Raw genomic sequence first — 14,318 nt, 5'->3', positions numbered from 1 at the left:
GTTGTGCCTTGCCGCGATTCGTGGCTGAACAAGCTGGAACACATGCTCTTTCACTTTTTGTGGAGGGGCAGCAGACCTCTTGTAAGGTGCTCTATTTGCTGCCAAAAGCCACTGAAGGGTGGGTTAGGGATGCCGTGGCTAAAAATGCGCTCAGGCTTAGGCACCTCTGGCTTTACCTGGACGGTGAGCAAGTGTGGTCTCCATTCGTCAAGCTGTTATTTCCACAGTTCACATCGTTTACCAAACTGAATCCATGGATCAAGTGTAGACCGAGGTTGGGCGTGTGGCATGTAGAGTGCCATCAGGCACTCGTGCTTCTCTCCCAGTCGGGCAACGCGGGGGTAGTACCTCGTTCTTCTATAGAGGGTTAGTAGAGTTTAAGTGTGACGACGTCCTGGGAGAAACCCTGGGCTTCGACGAAAATCAACTGGCCAGCCTGTTCCAAAGAACATTCAGTCCGGGGCCTATGGATAATTACCAAAAGTCCCTGGCCTGGCAATGTTACAGAGGAACTTTACCGGTTCGAGATAAGCTCTTTAGACATGGGTGTGCACCTTCGCCAGTTTGTGCAAGATGTGAGAGGGACAGTGAAACTGTTCTGCACATGATTGTGCAATGCTCCAAGGTGACTGAACTCTGGGCTTATGTCGAACACCTGCTGTCGCATTTGACAAGAGTACAACTGTCGAGCGAATCTGTAATTAAGATAGTTCCGCCGACCTCCCTGAATAGGGAAGAGCGAGCCTGTTTTCTCTCGGTAGTTGCTGTGACGAAAGAAGTAGTATGGAGGACGAGAGTAAAAGGAATTGCAACAGGCATGTTTATCTCCAGTCTCGAGCTAATCGACTTTTTCGTTTTCCACATGAAATGGAAAATAAGGCTGGAGAAGAAATGCCAAAGTGTGTTTCGTAAAAGATGGAAGTCTATAGCAAGTATGTTGCGAGTGAAAGAACCTGTTTAATCGAGAATGTAAAAAAGGAGAAAGCAAAGTCTTCAGTGTGAGTATGTGGTTTGTGGGGTCAACCACGTCCTCCGTTTCATTTTTTGTTATTCACTCATTCTCATTTAATTGTATATATTTTAATTGTTTGTTTATTCATATGTTTCGTCTCATTCGATACCCTGACCCCAACGTTTGTTTTGTCCCCTCTTTTTCTCAACCTTATGGTGAATAAAGAAATACTCTCTCTCTCTCTTTCTGTCTGTCTGTCTCTCTGTCTCTCTTTCTCTCTCTCTCTCTCTCTCTCTCTCTCTATATATATATATATATATATATATATATATCTATATATAAACGGCAGTTTGTCTGTCTGTCTGTCTGTGTGTCTGTCAGGTTGTACCCTCACCCTGACCACGGCTTTCAACCGATTCTGATGAAACTTGACACACACATAGCCCTATATCATAATTCAAAACTAATGCAGCAAAAATTTTGAAAAGTTCCCCCAGTTCTGAAAAAAATTGATAAATTCGACATGGGGTCGAGAATCAGAAACACAAACCACAGACTGTCTAGGGGACGCAACTCGACCTTTTTAACTCTCAACTCCATCAATATCCAGCTACTTGAAGCTATTCCTGGTGATGTCCACGTCTACAAATCTATTGATAGGACAGCAGACCCCGCCGAGCTTGCCGATTATCCTGTTGAATTCCTGAATTCACTTGAACCGCCAGGCCTGCCGCCACACATCCTGAAGTTAAAAGTCGGTGTGTCCATTATGCTCATCAGGAATTTGGTTCCACCTAAACAGTGCAACGGCACACGTCTGGTTGTGAAACATTTGCCACCACATTTAATAACGGCCACAATACTTACCGGCTGTGGGAAGGGAGAGGACGTCTTCATTCCACGCATGCACCTTCAACCGTCGGGCGCTGACCTACCAATACACTTCAGGCATTCTCAGTTTCCTGTTAAACTCTGCTTTGCAATGTCCATCAATAAATCCCGAGGCCAAACGCTACAAGTCGCTGGGTTACAGTTGGGTGAACAGTGCTTCGCCCACGGTCAACTCTACGTGGGCTGTTCACGCGTTGGGAGGCGCAATGATGTTTTCATGTTTTCGCCCAAAGGGACAGCTAGGAACATCGTATACACAGAAGTATTCGAGTGAAGAGAAGACCTACACATGCGCCTAGAGGGAAAGGACTAGATTGAGATTAGTCGTTGCCTACTAGGGATTCTTACATACCCGGACAACGCCAGGCTATGCTGCTAGTATATATATATATATATATATATACATATATATATATATATATATATATATATATATATATATATATATATATATATATATATTTATATATAGAAATATATATATATATATATATATATATATATATATATATATATATATATATATATTTATATATAGAAATATTATTATTTTTAAATCTCTCTAAAGGAGACTGTAGATATTAATACTGGATATTAATAGTTATCACCAAGCTAACATGGCAATCCAGAAAAATAGGACAAATCCTGCCATTCATTAGCTCCAAGAGGCCATCGCCTCTAGCTAGCTATATAACACACAAACCTGAGTTCATTACAACCTTTGAACAGGGGAGGTCATCAGCTTCCCCATGCTGGTTCAAGCATCCACAGACTAGTTTCGAGGTATTTGCCCCTTATCAATGTGGAGTAGCCAAACACAGCAGGCGTCACTGTTGAATATCTGTTCGAAGGTTTATATATATTCAGTGGAACACATCTACTGGTTTTCAAAAATAGAAAATATTATGTTATATATATATATATATATATATATCATCATCATCATCATCGTTTAATGTCCATTTTCCATGCTAGCATGGGTTGGACGGTTTGACCAGTGTCTGGGAAGCTAGGAGGCTGCACCAGGCTCCAGTCTGATCTAACACCAACCACTCCATGAGTATAGTGGGTGCTTTTTACATGCCACTGGCACAGGTGCCAGGGGAGGCTGGCAGCAGCCACAATCGGTTGGTGCTTTTTACATGCCACCGGCACGGAAGCCAGTCAAGGTGGTGCTGGCATCGGCCACGTTTGGATGGTGCTTTTTACATGCCACTGGCATAGGTATCACAACTACAATTTCCATTTAATTTTTTTATTTTGATTTTGATGTACTTGACTCAATAGGTCTCCTCAAGCACAGCAGGTCGCCTTTCGATCCAAGGTAAGCACAGCAACCGTTCTGCGATCCAAGGTACTTTGGATGGGCTGGGGCTGCTATGTGAAACTGGTGCAGGAAACAGCCATGAATTCACGTTATTTGTCAGGTCTTCGCAGTCACAGCATATCTCCAGAGATCTCAGTCTTTCGTCATCACCTCTGTGAGGCCTGACATCTGAAGGTCATGCTTGACCACCTCATCGCATGTCTACCCCGATATATATATATATATATATATATATATATATCTACACACACACAAACTCACACTCACACTTAGCAGCTATGTTGAGGAATAGCATTAGAAATTTCTTAAGTTCACTTTCAATTTTAATTTCTTTTGATGACATGTCAAAATTTTCAATGCATAATTTCAATTTCGTCAGTCACACAGTACTTCGGCAATTATGATGATGATGATGATGATGATGATGATAACAAGAAAAGATATAAAAATATATTAAAACATGACATAAGAAACCCAATAAAGAGGAAAGGCAAACTGAGTCACGAAGAAAAATCTTTTATTCACAAATCTAACAGGAAGTAAAATTGATATTTTTCATGGTAGTAAGCTGCCCTCCTTTCAAACTTGCAGGCCTTGTACAAAATTAGAAAGAATATTTTTCAACAGATGAACTACCATTTTCAATGAGAATTTATTGACATTTGCTCACCATAACTTTCAATAGCATTTAGATATATTTTTGAGATATTATTGAACCTGTGCATTCATCAATGAAATTCTTTAAACTTCAAAATTGCTTGGAGTTTTCCATAATGTTTTTGTGCTATCAGCAGCATAATTTCAATACATTTCTCTGTATTAAACAGCATTTTTGAATTCTGTGCAATATCTATAAAATAAATTGGAAGGACATCTGGCCATAGAAAATTTTCCTGAACAAATTCCATCTATCTCATGCAAACATGGAAGAATAGATATACTTTTCAACTCTAGGCACAAAGCCTGAAATTTTTGGGAAGGGCGCCAGTCAATTAGCTTGACCCCAGTATACAACTGGGGCTTAATTTATCAACACCAAAATGATGAGAGGCAAAGTCGACGTTGGTGGAATTTGAACTCAGAATGTAAAGGCAGACAATGGAAAAGTAGATATTAAAATGATGAGGACAACAATGAGAAGAAAGAAGTGGAGGAGGAGGAGGAGGAGGAAGAGAAGGGGAGAAAGATGAAATAAAATAGAATCAATAAAACAAAACAAAATATTGGTTTCAAATTTTGGCACAAGGCCAGCAAATTTCAGGAAGGGGTAAGTCAATTACATCAACCGCAGGGCTCAACTGGTACTTATTTTATCAATCTCAAAAGGATGAAAGGCAAAATCAACGCTGACAGAATCTGAACTTAAAATGTAAGGGCAAACAAAATACCACTAAGTATTTTGCTCAGCATTTTAACAATTCTGCCAATTCACTACTTAAAAATAAAACAAGATATTAACAAATGTTTCACTTATTATTCGATATATTTTCTTATTCCTTTATTCTTTTACTTGTTTCAGTCATTGGACTGTGACCATGCTGGAGCACTGCCTTGAAGTGTCTACTCAGCCCAATGAAGCCTAGTATTAACTTATTTAAAGCTTGGTACTTATTTTATTAGTGTCTTTTTCTTTGTTGAACTACAAGATTGTTTAAAAGTAAACAAGCCACACCAGTTGGGAAGCAGTATGAGACAAACACAAGCACAAACATGAACACAGCCACACACATATACATGCACACACACTCTCTCTCTCTCTCTCACACACACACACACACACCCATGCACACTCATATGTGTGTATATATATATATATATATATATATATATATATATATATATATATATATATATATATAGAAAGGCAGTTTCTTCATGTCTGAAGATCATGAGTAAGTGTGGCACACCCTCAAGTGGATTTATTAACTTACTCTTGACACTGCAGGACTTTTCTTCTTATCTGCACTAAATAATGAGAGCCAGCACCACCATTCTAATCCCACTCTTTATGTATGTGTGTCTGTATGCATGTGTGTGTGTATGGACTCCCTCACAAATTTTTCTCAACTAAATTCACTCATGAAGCACTGGTCAGGCCAGAGTTCCTCATTGTCACATGGTGGGACTGAACTTGAAACCATATGGTTGTGAAGCAAAATTCTTATCCACACAAACATAACTAGACCTATTTATTCATGTAAAAAAGTGTACATATATTGCTGTCTTCATTTTGGTGTTTCAAAAGTAATTACTATTTTATATACACCAGTATATATAAAATGTGTATCTGTGTATATTTGTATGTTTATGCGTATGTGTGTCTATATGTGTGTGTGTATCTATATGCATGTGTGTGTGTGTGAGTACCTCAGTGTTTTTTTTATTATTTATTGCTTGTTTTCATGTGCTTATCTAAATATATATTTAGACAGATCCATAAGAATGTACATATCAGAACACAGGTTATTTCAATAGCTGAGTGTTGATATAAATCAATAATAGGTGATACATTTTTATTTGAAATAATTATGAATCATTAGATTGGAATGTAAAAAATCTAAAAGAAAGTTAGATAAACCTGTTTAAAATAGTATGTAACAAAATGGATCAATAGCTCTTTATTCTGTCACTAAACAGGATATGTTTTCTTATGCCATGACAGAACTATATGTCATACGTAAATATGTGTGTGTATGGGGGTGGGGTTATATGTCTATATATTTATTATATAGTTGTAGCAATGGCAATGTGGTGAAGAAGTTTACTTCATAAACATGAGATCTCAGGTTCAATTTCACTGCATTACACCTTGGGCAATAACCAAGTGTCTTCTACAAATATGTTGGGCCATTCAATGTTGTATGACTAGAATTCAAAATATACAGGGTACAGTAAATTTGTCATACTCTTTACTCTTTACTCTTTTACTTGTTTCAGTCATGTGACTGTGGCCATGCTGGAGCACGGCCTTTAGTTGAGCAAATCGACCCCAGGACTTATTCTTTGTAAGCCTAGTACTTGTTCTATCAATCTCTTTTGCCAAACCACTAAGTTATGGTGACATAAACACACCAGCATCTGTTGTCAAGTAATATTGGGGGTACAAACACAGACACACAAACATATACACACACATACATATATATACGCATATAGATGACAGGCTTCTTTCAGTTTCCGTCTACCAAATCCACTCACAAGGCTTTAGTCAGCCTGAGGCTATAGTAGAAGACACTTGCCCAAGGTGCACGCAGTGGGACTGAACCTGGAACCATGTGGCAAATACATGCCCCAATGTATCTCCGACATGTACAATGTCAAAGGACCCTGGATGTCTATCCCTGTGAGTTATTACACCGACACACCCAATGTTGTGGCCGCCAGTGATCATACATAGGTTACCAGAGTCAAATTTGATAAACGCTTCGATCTTGCTAGTAGCAATATCTAACAAAACACTGTCACTGACTTTGATGAGGGGATCAGGGTAGCGGATTGTACGACTGTCATGTATTACTAGGAATGGAATTCCCTTTATACCAGTTTGTACTTTCTTTATGCGGCACAGGTTATACTTTGCTTCATCAGCTTTAATACAGTGCACAATAATTTTTCCTTTTGCATCATAAATCAAACGGAAATATTCATCGGTCTTTTCAATGGTGATGACATCCATGAAACCAGCTGGGTATGTGAAATCTGTTCTCACTTGTCCATCAACACTTATCAACTTCTGCTTCACAATCTTCTTCACCTCATCAGAGGCGAGTGCATACTTCAGACGATTTCTAAGGAAAATTATCAACAGCAGACACTCCCTCACCTTGTGGGGTCCTGTGCTGGGTCAGGGTGCAAAACACCACCGAGCTTTGCCAATGTTTAGGTGCAGCTAAACGCTTGATATGCGTTCTTTGACCTCTGTAACCCATTTTGGATGGTGCAAGCAAAATTATGCAACAATAAAAATAACACTGACATCTCATTTTAACAGATATATTTACCAAAACTGCATAAAAATATCTTGAAATGGGAAGCCAACCGAAATACTAAACCAGACTTTAAAATACTCTCTTACATCTCCACACATAACCCTAGAAACAACAAAGCCTTCAATGTTATCATCCAAAATCTTCCCATCCTCACAGGAGATAAAACAATGAACAAAATTTTAAGCTCATAAAAATTATCAAAAGCAAAATGCAACCTAAATCACTGAAAAAAACATTAACCAGCGCACGACTATATCCATTAACAACAAAACCAAAAGTGAAAAAATGTGGTTGGCCTAACTGTGGTACATGCCCCCACCTTTTGGAGGGTTCACAATTCCACTTTAAACAAGGTAAAATATTCAAGATCAAATCAAATTTCACCTGTGCCTCAGAAAATCTAATCTATGCCATTACATGCTTTGGGCGTGGTAACAATTATATTGGCCAAACAGGAATATCACTCCATCAAAGAACCACTCTCCACAAAGAGCAAATCCACCACCCACAATACAGACAGTTACAGGTTAGTGAACACATAGAAAGGTGTGCTAGGAATCTTAATCCTAATTTCCTAAATTTTCCCCTTCTATCAATGTTCACAGAACACCTCAATGCAACAAAGAATGAATAAAGAGGCAACTTTCATCAATAAATATCTTCCCCAACTCAATATGAACACATAACATAATACAGAGCACTACTAACCTTTCAATTAATACCACTAACCCCCATACATCCCATACACTATTCACAGTACAGATCTATAACTACCCTAATTGCACCAAATACAGAACTACTTACCTCCCTTACACACAATCTTTTTCCTCAGGGACCAATAGACCTGACACCGCTCATTCAAAGCAATGATTAGTAATTTACGAAACCAGTATGTTTTTAAATCTCTTTAACAATTCACAATAATGACTGTTATTACTTTTATTCCTACTTCAGTTCATCTAATTGTATATATCTATTGTTACTTTTCATAAGAATCCTTTACTTTTTTTGATTTCCAATGTGCATTTTCACTTATTTTTCTTCTTACTTTCCTCTCTCTCTCTATATATATATTTATACATATACTGACAAAAATGTTTGTTGGGGGCAAGCATAGAAAATTTAATCTTACCTGTAGGAAGAACATTAAATAAATGTACCACCCAGATATGGATAATCTAGGACCTAGGTTTTGAACTTTCCAAATTACATTTATTAATGTAAATTTGATTAGTTCTCCTCAGCTAGATTCACCTAGACAAAATTTCAAATGTTGCTATATCAATGTCAGTATTTACTCATTTGAATGCTTAGCATTTAACAGACTGAGAACGGAGAAAAAGTTTCCAAAGAAAAAAATTTATTAAATAGTTCAATACAGTAGTATTGCTTCCCAGTAAAATAAAGCACCATCAGGTTAAAGTATAAATATAGTATAGTGGTACAACAATGCACCAGTATTTACTGGAAATAGCAGTCAATAATATTTCCAGTAAATATTGGTGCATTGTTGTACCACTATCTTATTCTACTTTAACCTCATGGTGCTTTGTTTTACTGGAAATCAATACTAGTGTATTGCACTATTGAATAACTTTTTCTTTTATATATATATATATATATATATATATATATATATATATATATACATATATGGGGATAAGTATTAACAAGCAGTACCAGCATGCTTAATATAGCAATCAAAATAACCAAACCACAAATTTTCACTTAAACACAAAGGTGAAAGCAGGCCAATGAATAAAAATTCCCAAACCTCGTACCAATGACAAAAATAATCAAAAATTGAAAAAGTCAGACATACCTGTATCACCACGATTTCAAACTCCACTATCTTGGTGACCAAGTCAGTAGTGGAGGTGCAACTGCATGAGATGTCGCTGCAAGAAAAAGAACAGGATGGGTAAAGTTCAGAGTGCTCCTACCTCTGTTGGTTACAAAGCACCTCTCCCTCAGAGTGAAAGGTAGACTGTATGATGCCTGTACGTAAACAGCTATGCTACATAGCAGTGATACATGGGCTGTGACAGCTGAGGACATGCATAGGCTTGAAAGAAATTAAGTTTGTATGCTTCGCTGGATGTACAATGTCAGTGTGCATGTATGACAGATTGTAAGTGTCTTGAGAGAAAAGCTGGGCATAAGAGGCATCAGATGTGGTGTACAAGAGAGATGACTGCATTGGTATGGTCATGTGATGCATATGGACAAGGACAGATGTGTAAAGGAATGTTGATCTCTAACTGTGGAGGGGACCTGTGCAAGAGGTAAACCCAGGAAAACATGAGATGAGGTGGTGATGCATGAACTTTGAACTTGATGACAAGTGACCAAGAGCTCTGGTGATATGCTGTACACAAGAAGATTCATCGGGCCAAGTGAAATCGTAGTTGTAGCCATACCAGTGTCATGTAAATGGTACTCTGCATCATGGTCATGGTTATTGCCGATGTCAGAAAATGGCATCCATGAATTGTAATCATGGGGGAAGCTGGTGCCATGTAAGTGGCACCCAATGCATTGTAGTCATGGTCATTGCCAATGTCATATAAATGGCAAACATGCTAGCGGCACATAAAATTATCCATTACACTCCTGAAGTGGTTGGTGTTAGGAAGGGCATCCAGCTGTAGAAACCATGCCAAATCAGACTGGAACCTGGTGTAGCTCTCTGGCTCATCAGTTCCAGTCAAACCGTCTAGCCCATGCCAGCAAGGAGAGTAGATGTTAAATGGTGATGATGATGATGATGATGATGATGATGATGATGATGATATATTATGTTGAGTCAAAAGTTTTGCAATATTTTGGTAGCTTATTTGCTTTATTCCTCAAGTTACAACAATAGCAGCCTAGCATACAAAATAGGGGCCATTGTGTTACTCCATCAGAAGTCACCTTCCTACCAGTTTTTTATTCCATACTGATATCAGTTTTTGTCCTTTGAGGTGAAGAACTCCTTCACTGAAGCTTCTACATTCTCTTGGCTGATGAAGCATGGTGAGAATAAGAAGTGAACCATGGACTAGAACAAGTAATAATCCGAGGGAGCTGGATCCAAACTATATGTTGGGTGTAGGATCAGTTTAATTCTTTCAAGTTCCTTGAATTTATTCCAGAGAGTTCAAGTAGTATGAAGTCTTGTGTTGCCTTACTGCAGAAGAGCTTGCAGTCTTTTAACAAATGCCAGATATTTTTGCAGTACAGTGGCATACAACAACTCCAGCTGTTTGGAGTACAGGTTGGCATCGATAGTTTGGCTGTCCAAAATAAAATTGTAGTCAATTATTCCATCATATTTCCACCAGAAACGGAGCATCACTTTGTGTTCAAAACACCCACGTTTGGTGACAGATTCCAGTAGCTGGCCCTTGCTTAACCACTGCTTATACACATTAGGATTACGGAAAAATATCTCCCTCAGATTATAAGTTGTTCTGATCCATGATTAACTTCTTGTGTTCATCAACAAAGAGGAGGTGGAAGCCTCAATGAAGGAGTCCCTCACCTCAAAAGACAAGAACTGGCATCAGAATGGGGTCAAAGAACTGGTGGATTCAGATGTTACATGATGGCCCCTACTTTGAATGCTAGGCTGATTTTCCTGAAACTTGAGGAATAAAGCAAATAAGCTACCAAAATATTGCAAAACTTTTGGCTTAACACAATACAAACACACACAAAAGAAAGGAGTACTCCGTTGGTTACGACAACAAGAATCCCAGCTGATACGATCAACGGAACAGCTTGCTCGTGAAATTAATGTGCAAGTGACTGAGCAATCCACAGACACGTGTATTCCTAATGTAGTTCTCAGTGGGATTCAGTGTGACACACAGTGTGACAAGGCTGGCTCTTTGAAATACAGGTACAACTCATTTTTGCCATCTGAGTGGACAAACACACACACACACACACACACACATGTTAAATATATATATTATATTATTTATTTATTAATCTTAATCAAGAATGTTGTTAACAGTGACTTTGAAATTTTGGCCAATATTCTTGTTTAAAAATAATAAATTTGTACACTTCAACAGTATGAGTAACCCATCAGATTAACGTAAAGTTGTTTTTGCTTCCCAGCCTCATGATTCCAGGTTCAGTCTCACTGCATGGCACCTTGGACGAGTGTCTTCTACTATAGCCTTGGGCTGGCCTAAGCCTTGTGCATGAAGTTTTTAGATGGTTATGGCAAGCATCATGACACACACTGTAAGAATGGGCTAGCTGAACTCATATAAGTAGCAATGTGTTTGACTGAGAGAGAGATGAGAAATCACAGACAGTCGAAAGGTGCCATTCATGAATTTATGGAGTCACAGGAAATTGTTGAGAAGTTGTTATAGTTCATTGAGAGCTGTTTTGGATTTATTATAGTTGTGGGCAGGGTATTTGGGAGTACATCAAATGGAAACAGTTGCTGTCTTCTCTGTTCCGTGGTACTATATATTACACTGTATTAGTGCACATATACAGAACCCACATTATAAAAGTGGTGATGAGTGATTCAAAGCTTACGTTGGTCATTAACAATTTCTTATTAACTATGGAAGACCTATTTACTGTCATATTACAGTTGCAAAAGCAAAAGCAACCACAGCAACAGGAATTGCACCAACAAGTACAACAGCAACAACTACAACACAATCAGTTGTGGAACTGATGCTGAAATCGAGAAATACTGCAAGTTCATTTTCACCTGATGGCGTAGCGAATGCTATAACTGAAATTAGTTATAACCCAGAAGGGGGTATAACTTTTTTGGTGTACTTCAGAAGATATGAAGAAATCTTCAAGGAAGAATGCAAGTGTTGGACATACAAAGTAAAAGTGAGACTACTGTTATGGAAACTAGGTCCTTCAGAACATGAAAAATACTGCAATTTTATCTTGCCTAAAAAACAAGTGAAATGCTATCCAAAATGTTTGGCGATAAGAATTGCCTGTTTAACACTCGCTGGGAGTGTTTGAATCTAGTAAAAGAAGAGGACAAAGATTTTGTCAGTTATGCTGGAATCATAAATAAAATGTGCGGAAAATTTAAGCCAAAGGAATTTTCTTCTGACATGTTTAAATGCCTCCTCTTTGTGCAAGGTTTGATGGCAAAGATGCAGAAATTTGTGCACGGATTCTTACAAAACTAGAACAGAAAGACCAGAATTTAACCTTGCAGGCAGTTGCAGAGGAATGTCAAAGAATTATCAACCTGCAACAGGATTTAAAGAAAATTGAAGAAAAAGATTTGTCTCAAGTACAGACATGTTAACCAGGAATAAATAAATAAAAAAGAATGTTATGACCAAATCCTTGTTATGAGTGTGGAGGTCCACATTTTAAGAAAAAACTGTCCATTTAAAACTCGAAAATATTTTAGTTGTCAAAAAATAGGACATAAAAGCTCACACTGCATAGTGAAGCAAAAAAGGTTGGAAAAAAATTTTTTCAGCAAAAGTTTGCTCAACAGAAAGTTGGGACAACACCCAAAAAAGAAAGCATGTGTATGAAAAAATAAACGACGCCAATGTGAAACTACAATTAGACACAGGTGGTGACATTACAATTATTGATTCTGACATGTGGAAGAAAATTGGGAAACCTGTATTAAAGAAAACATTGAAAAGTGCATGAGGTGTCACAGGTGAAAGATTATGCTTCTTAGGTGAAATGGTAAATGACATTACATTTGTGGTAAAACCTGTAAAGCAAAGGTGTTTGTGTTAAAAAATGCAGCAAACTTGTCCGATACTGACTAGATGGTGTTTGATTTATGGGACCTCATAAATCTGTTCTGCAAAAACATAAATGATTGGTCCTCCAGTAAGAATAAGGTACCAGATAAACAGAAGAAAAAATTTTTTAAATGCTTTTCCTGAAGTGTTATTGGATAAATTAGGTTTGTGTACTAAAACTGAGGCATGTTTCCATATTAAGGAAAATGCAATACCAGTGTTCAAACCAAAAAGATTGATACCGTTTGCTGCAATGAAACATATCAATGAAGAATTAGACAGATTAGAGAGAATTGGAGTCATCCAAAAAGTGGATTATAGAAAATGGGCAGCTCCAACGTTGTGTATTAAAAAAAAATGACAAAATCAGAGTGTGTACTGATTTTTCCACTGGCTTGAGTGAATATCTGAAAACATGTCACTAACCACTACCTATTCCAGAGGATAGTTTTGTGATTTTTGAAACTGGATCTTTCCAATGCGTACCTACAAATTAGAGTAGGCAAAGAATGCTCCAAATACCTAACAGTGAATATGCACAAAGGTCTATATAAATATAACAGATCACCATTTAGTCTAAAGGTTGCATTCGCAATCTTTCAAAGGGGTATGGATGCAATGTTAGTGGACTGTGAATTTGCAATTTCATACCTAGATGATATATCAAAAGTGAATCTTGTGATCAGCATGTCAAGCCTGTAAGTGCAGTTAACCAACCTCAAAGGTAACAATAAGTTTCCTTCACAAACTTTTTTGCACGATATGGTGTTCTGGACACCATAGCATCAGATAATGGAGGGTAGTTTTGGGGGTACAAATTAAAAAATTTTTGTGAGGGGTATGCAATCAATATCACTACTCCGCTGTACCACCCGAGATCAAATGGGCAAGCAGAAAGGTTTGTAGACAGTTGTGGCGGACACCCCCAGATGAGAAGTGGGCTGGTCCACTACTAATAAATAGTGGACAGACTCAGTAAGTAGTGTCAATTAGTGAGGTATGCTGTTCAGGCCAGTCACGCAGATGATGAAATACATCATCATAATGCAGGACATATCAGAGGATTCAGGGCTCAAGCAGTGGTAAAATGTTAAAAATCCTGAGGTGGGATTTGAACTTCACACAGTGAAAAGTAACATACACACAGTGAAATATATATATATATATATATATATATATATATATAAAGATTCTGAAGAAAAAAAGGATTCTGAAGAAAAAAATGTCAGATAAAACTGGAATTCTAACACAGAACTTGAACTTCACACAGTGAAAAGTCATATACACACATTGAAAAATATATAAAAAAGAATATGAACAAAAAATATGGTTCTGTGTGGAACAAAATAGATCCATGTGAAGGATTTAAGTCAGGTCGTTATATGTAATAGTGCTACTGGTAA

General features: G+C 37.7%; 1 protein-coding gene across 1 annotated transcript; it reads right to left on the bottom strand.

Annotated features, from left to right (window-relative positions):
- Nucleotides 1–2,391: 2,391 nt before the first annotated feature.
- Nucleotides 2,392–7,099, bottom strand: LOC115225124 (40S ribosomal protein S4-like). The gene is given in 3 exon segments (XM_036515028.1): nucleotides 2,392–2,401; nucleotides 6,443–7,042; nucleotides 7,044–7,099. Coding segments are annotated over 3 exon segments (657 nt in total). The 3' UTR covers nucleotides 2,392–2,400.
- Nucleotides 7,100–14,318: the final 7,219 nt, after the last annotated feature.

This window comes from Octopus sinensis, linkage group LG2, assembly GCF_006345805.1.
Source record: "Octopus sinensis linkage group LG2, ASM634580v1, whole genome shotgun sequence".
NCBI classification, from domain to species: Eukaryota; Metazoa; Mollusca; class Cephalopoda; order Octopoda; family Octopodidae; genus Octopus; species Octopus sinensis.
Note: the sequence above shows the minus strand (reverse complement) of the source record. Positions and strands in the feature narration are given on the sequence as shown.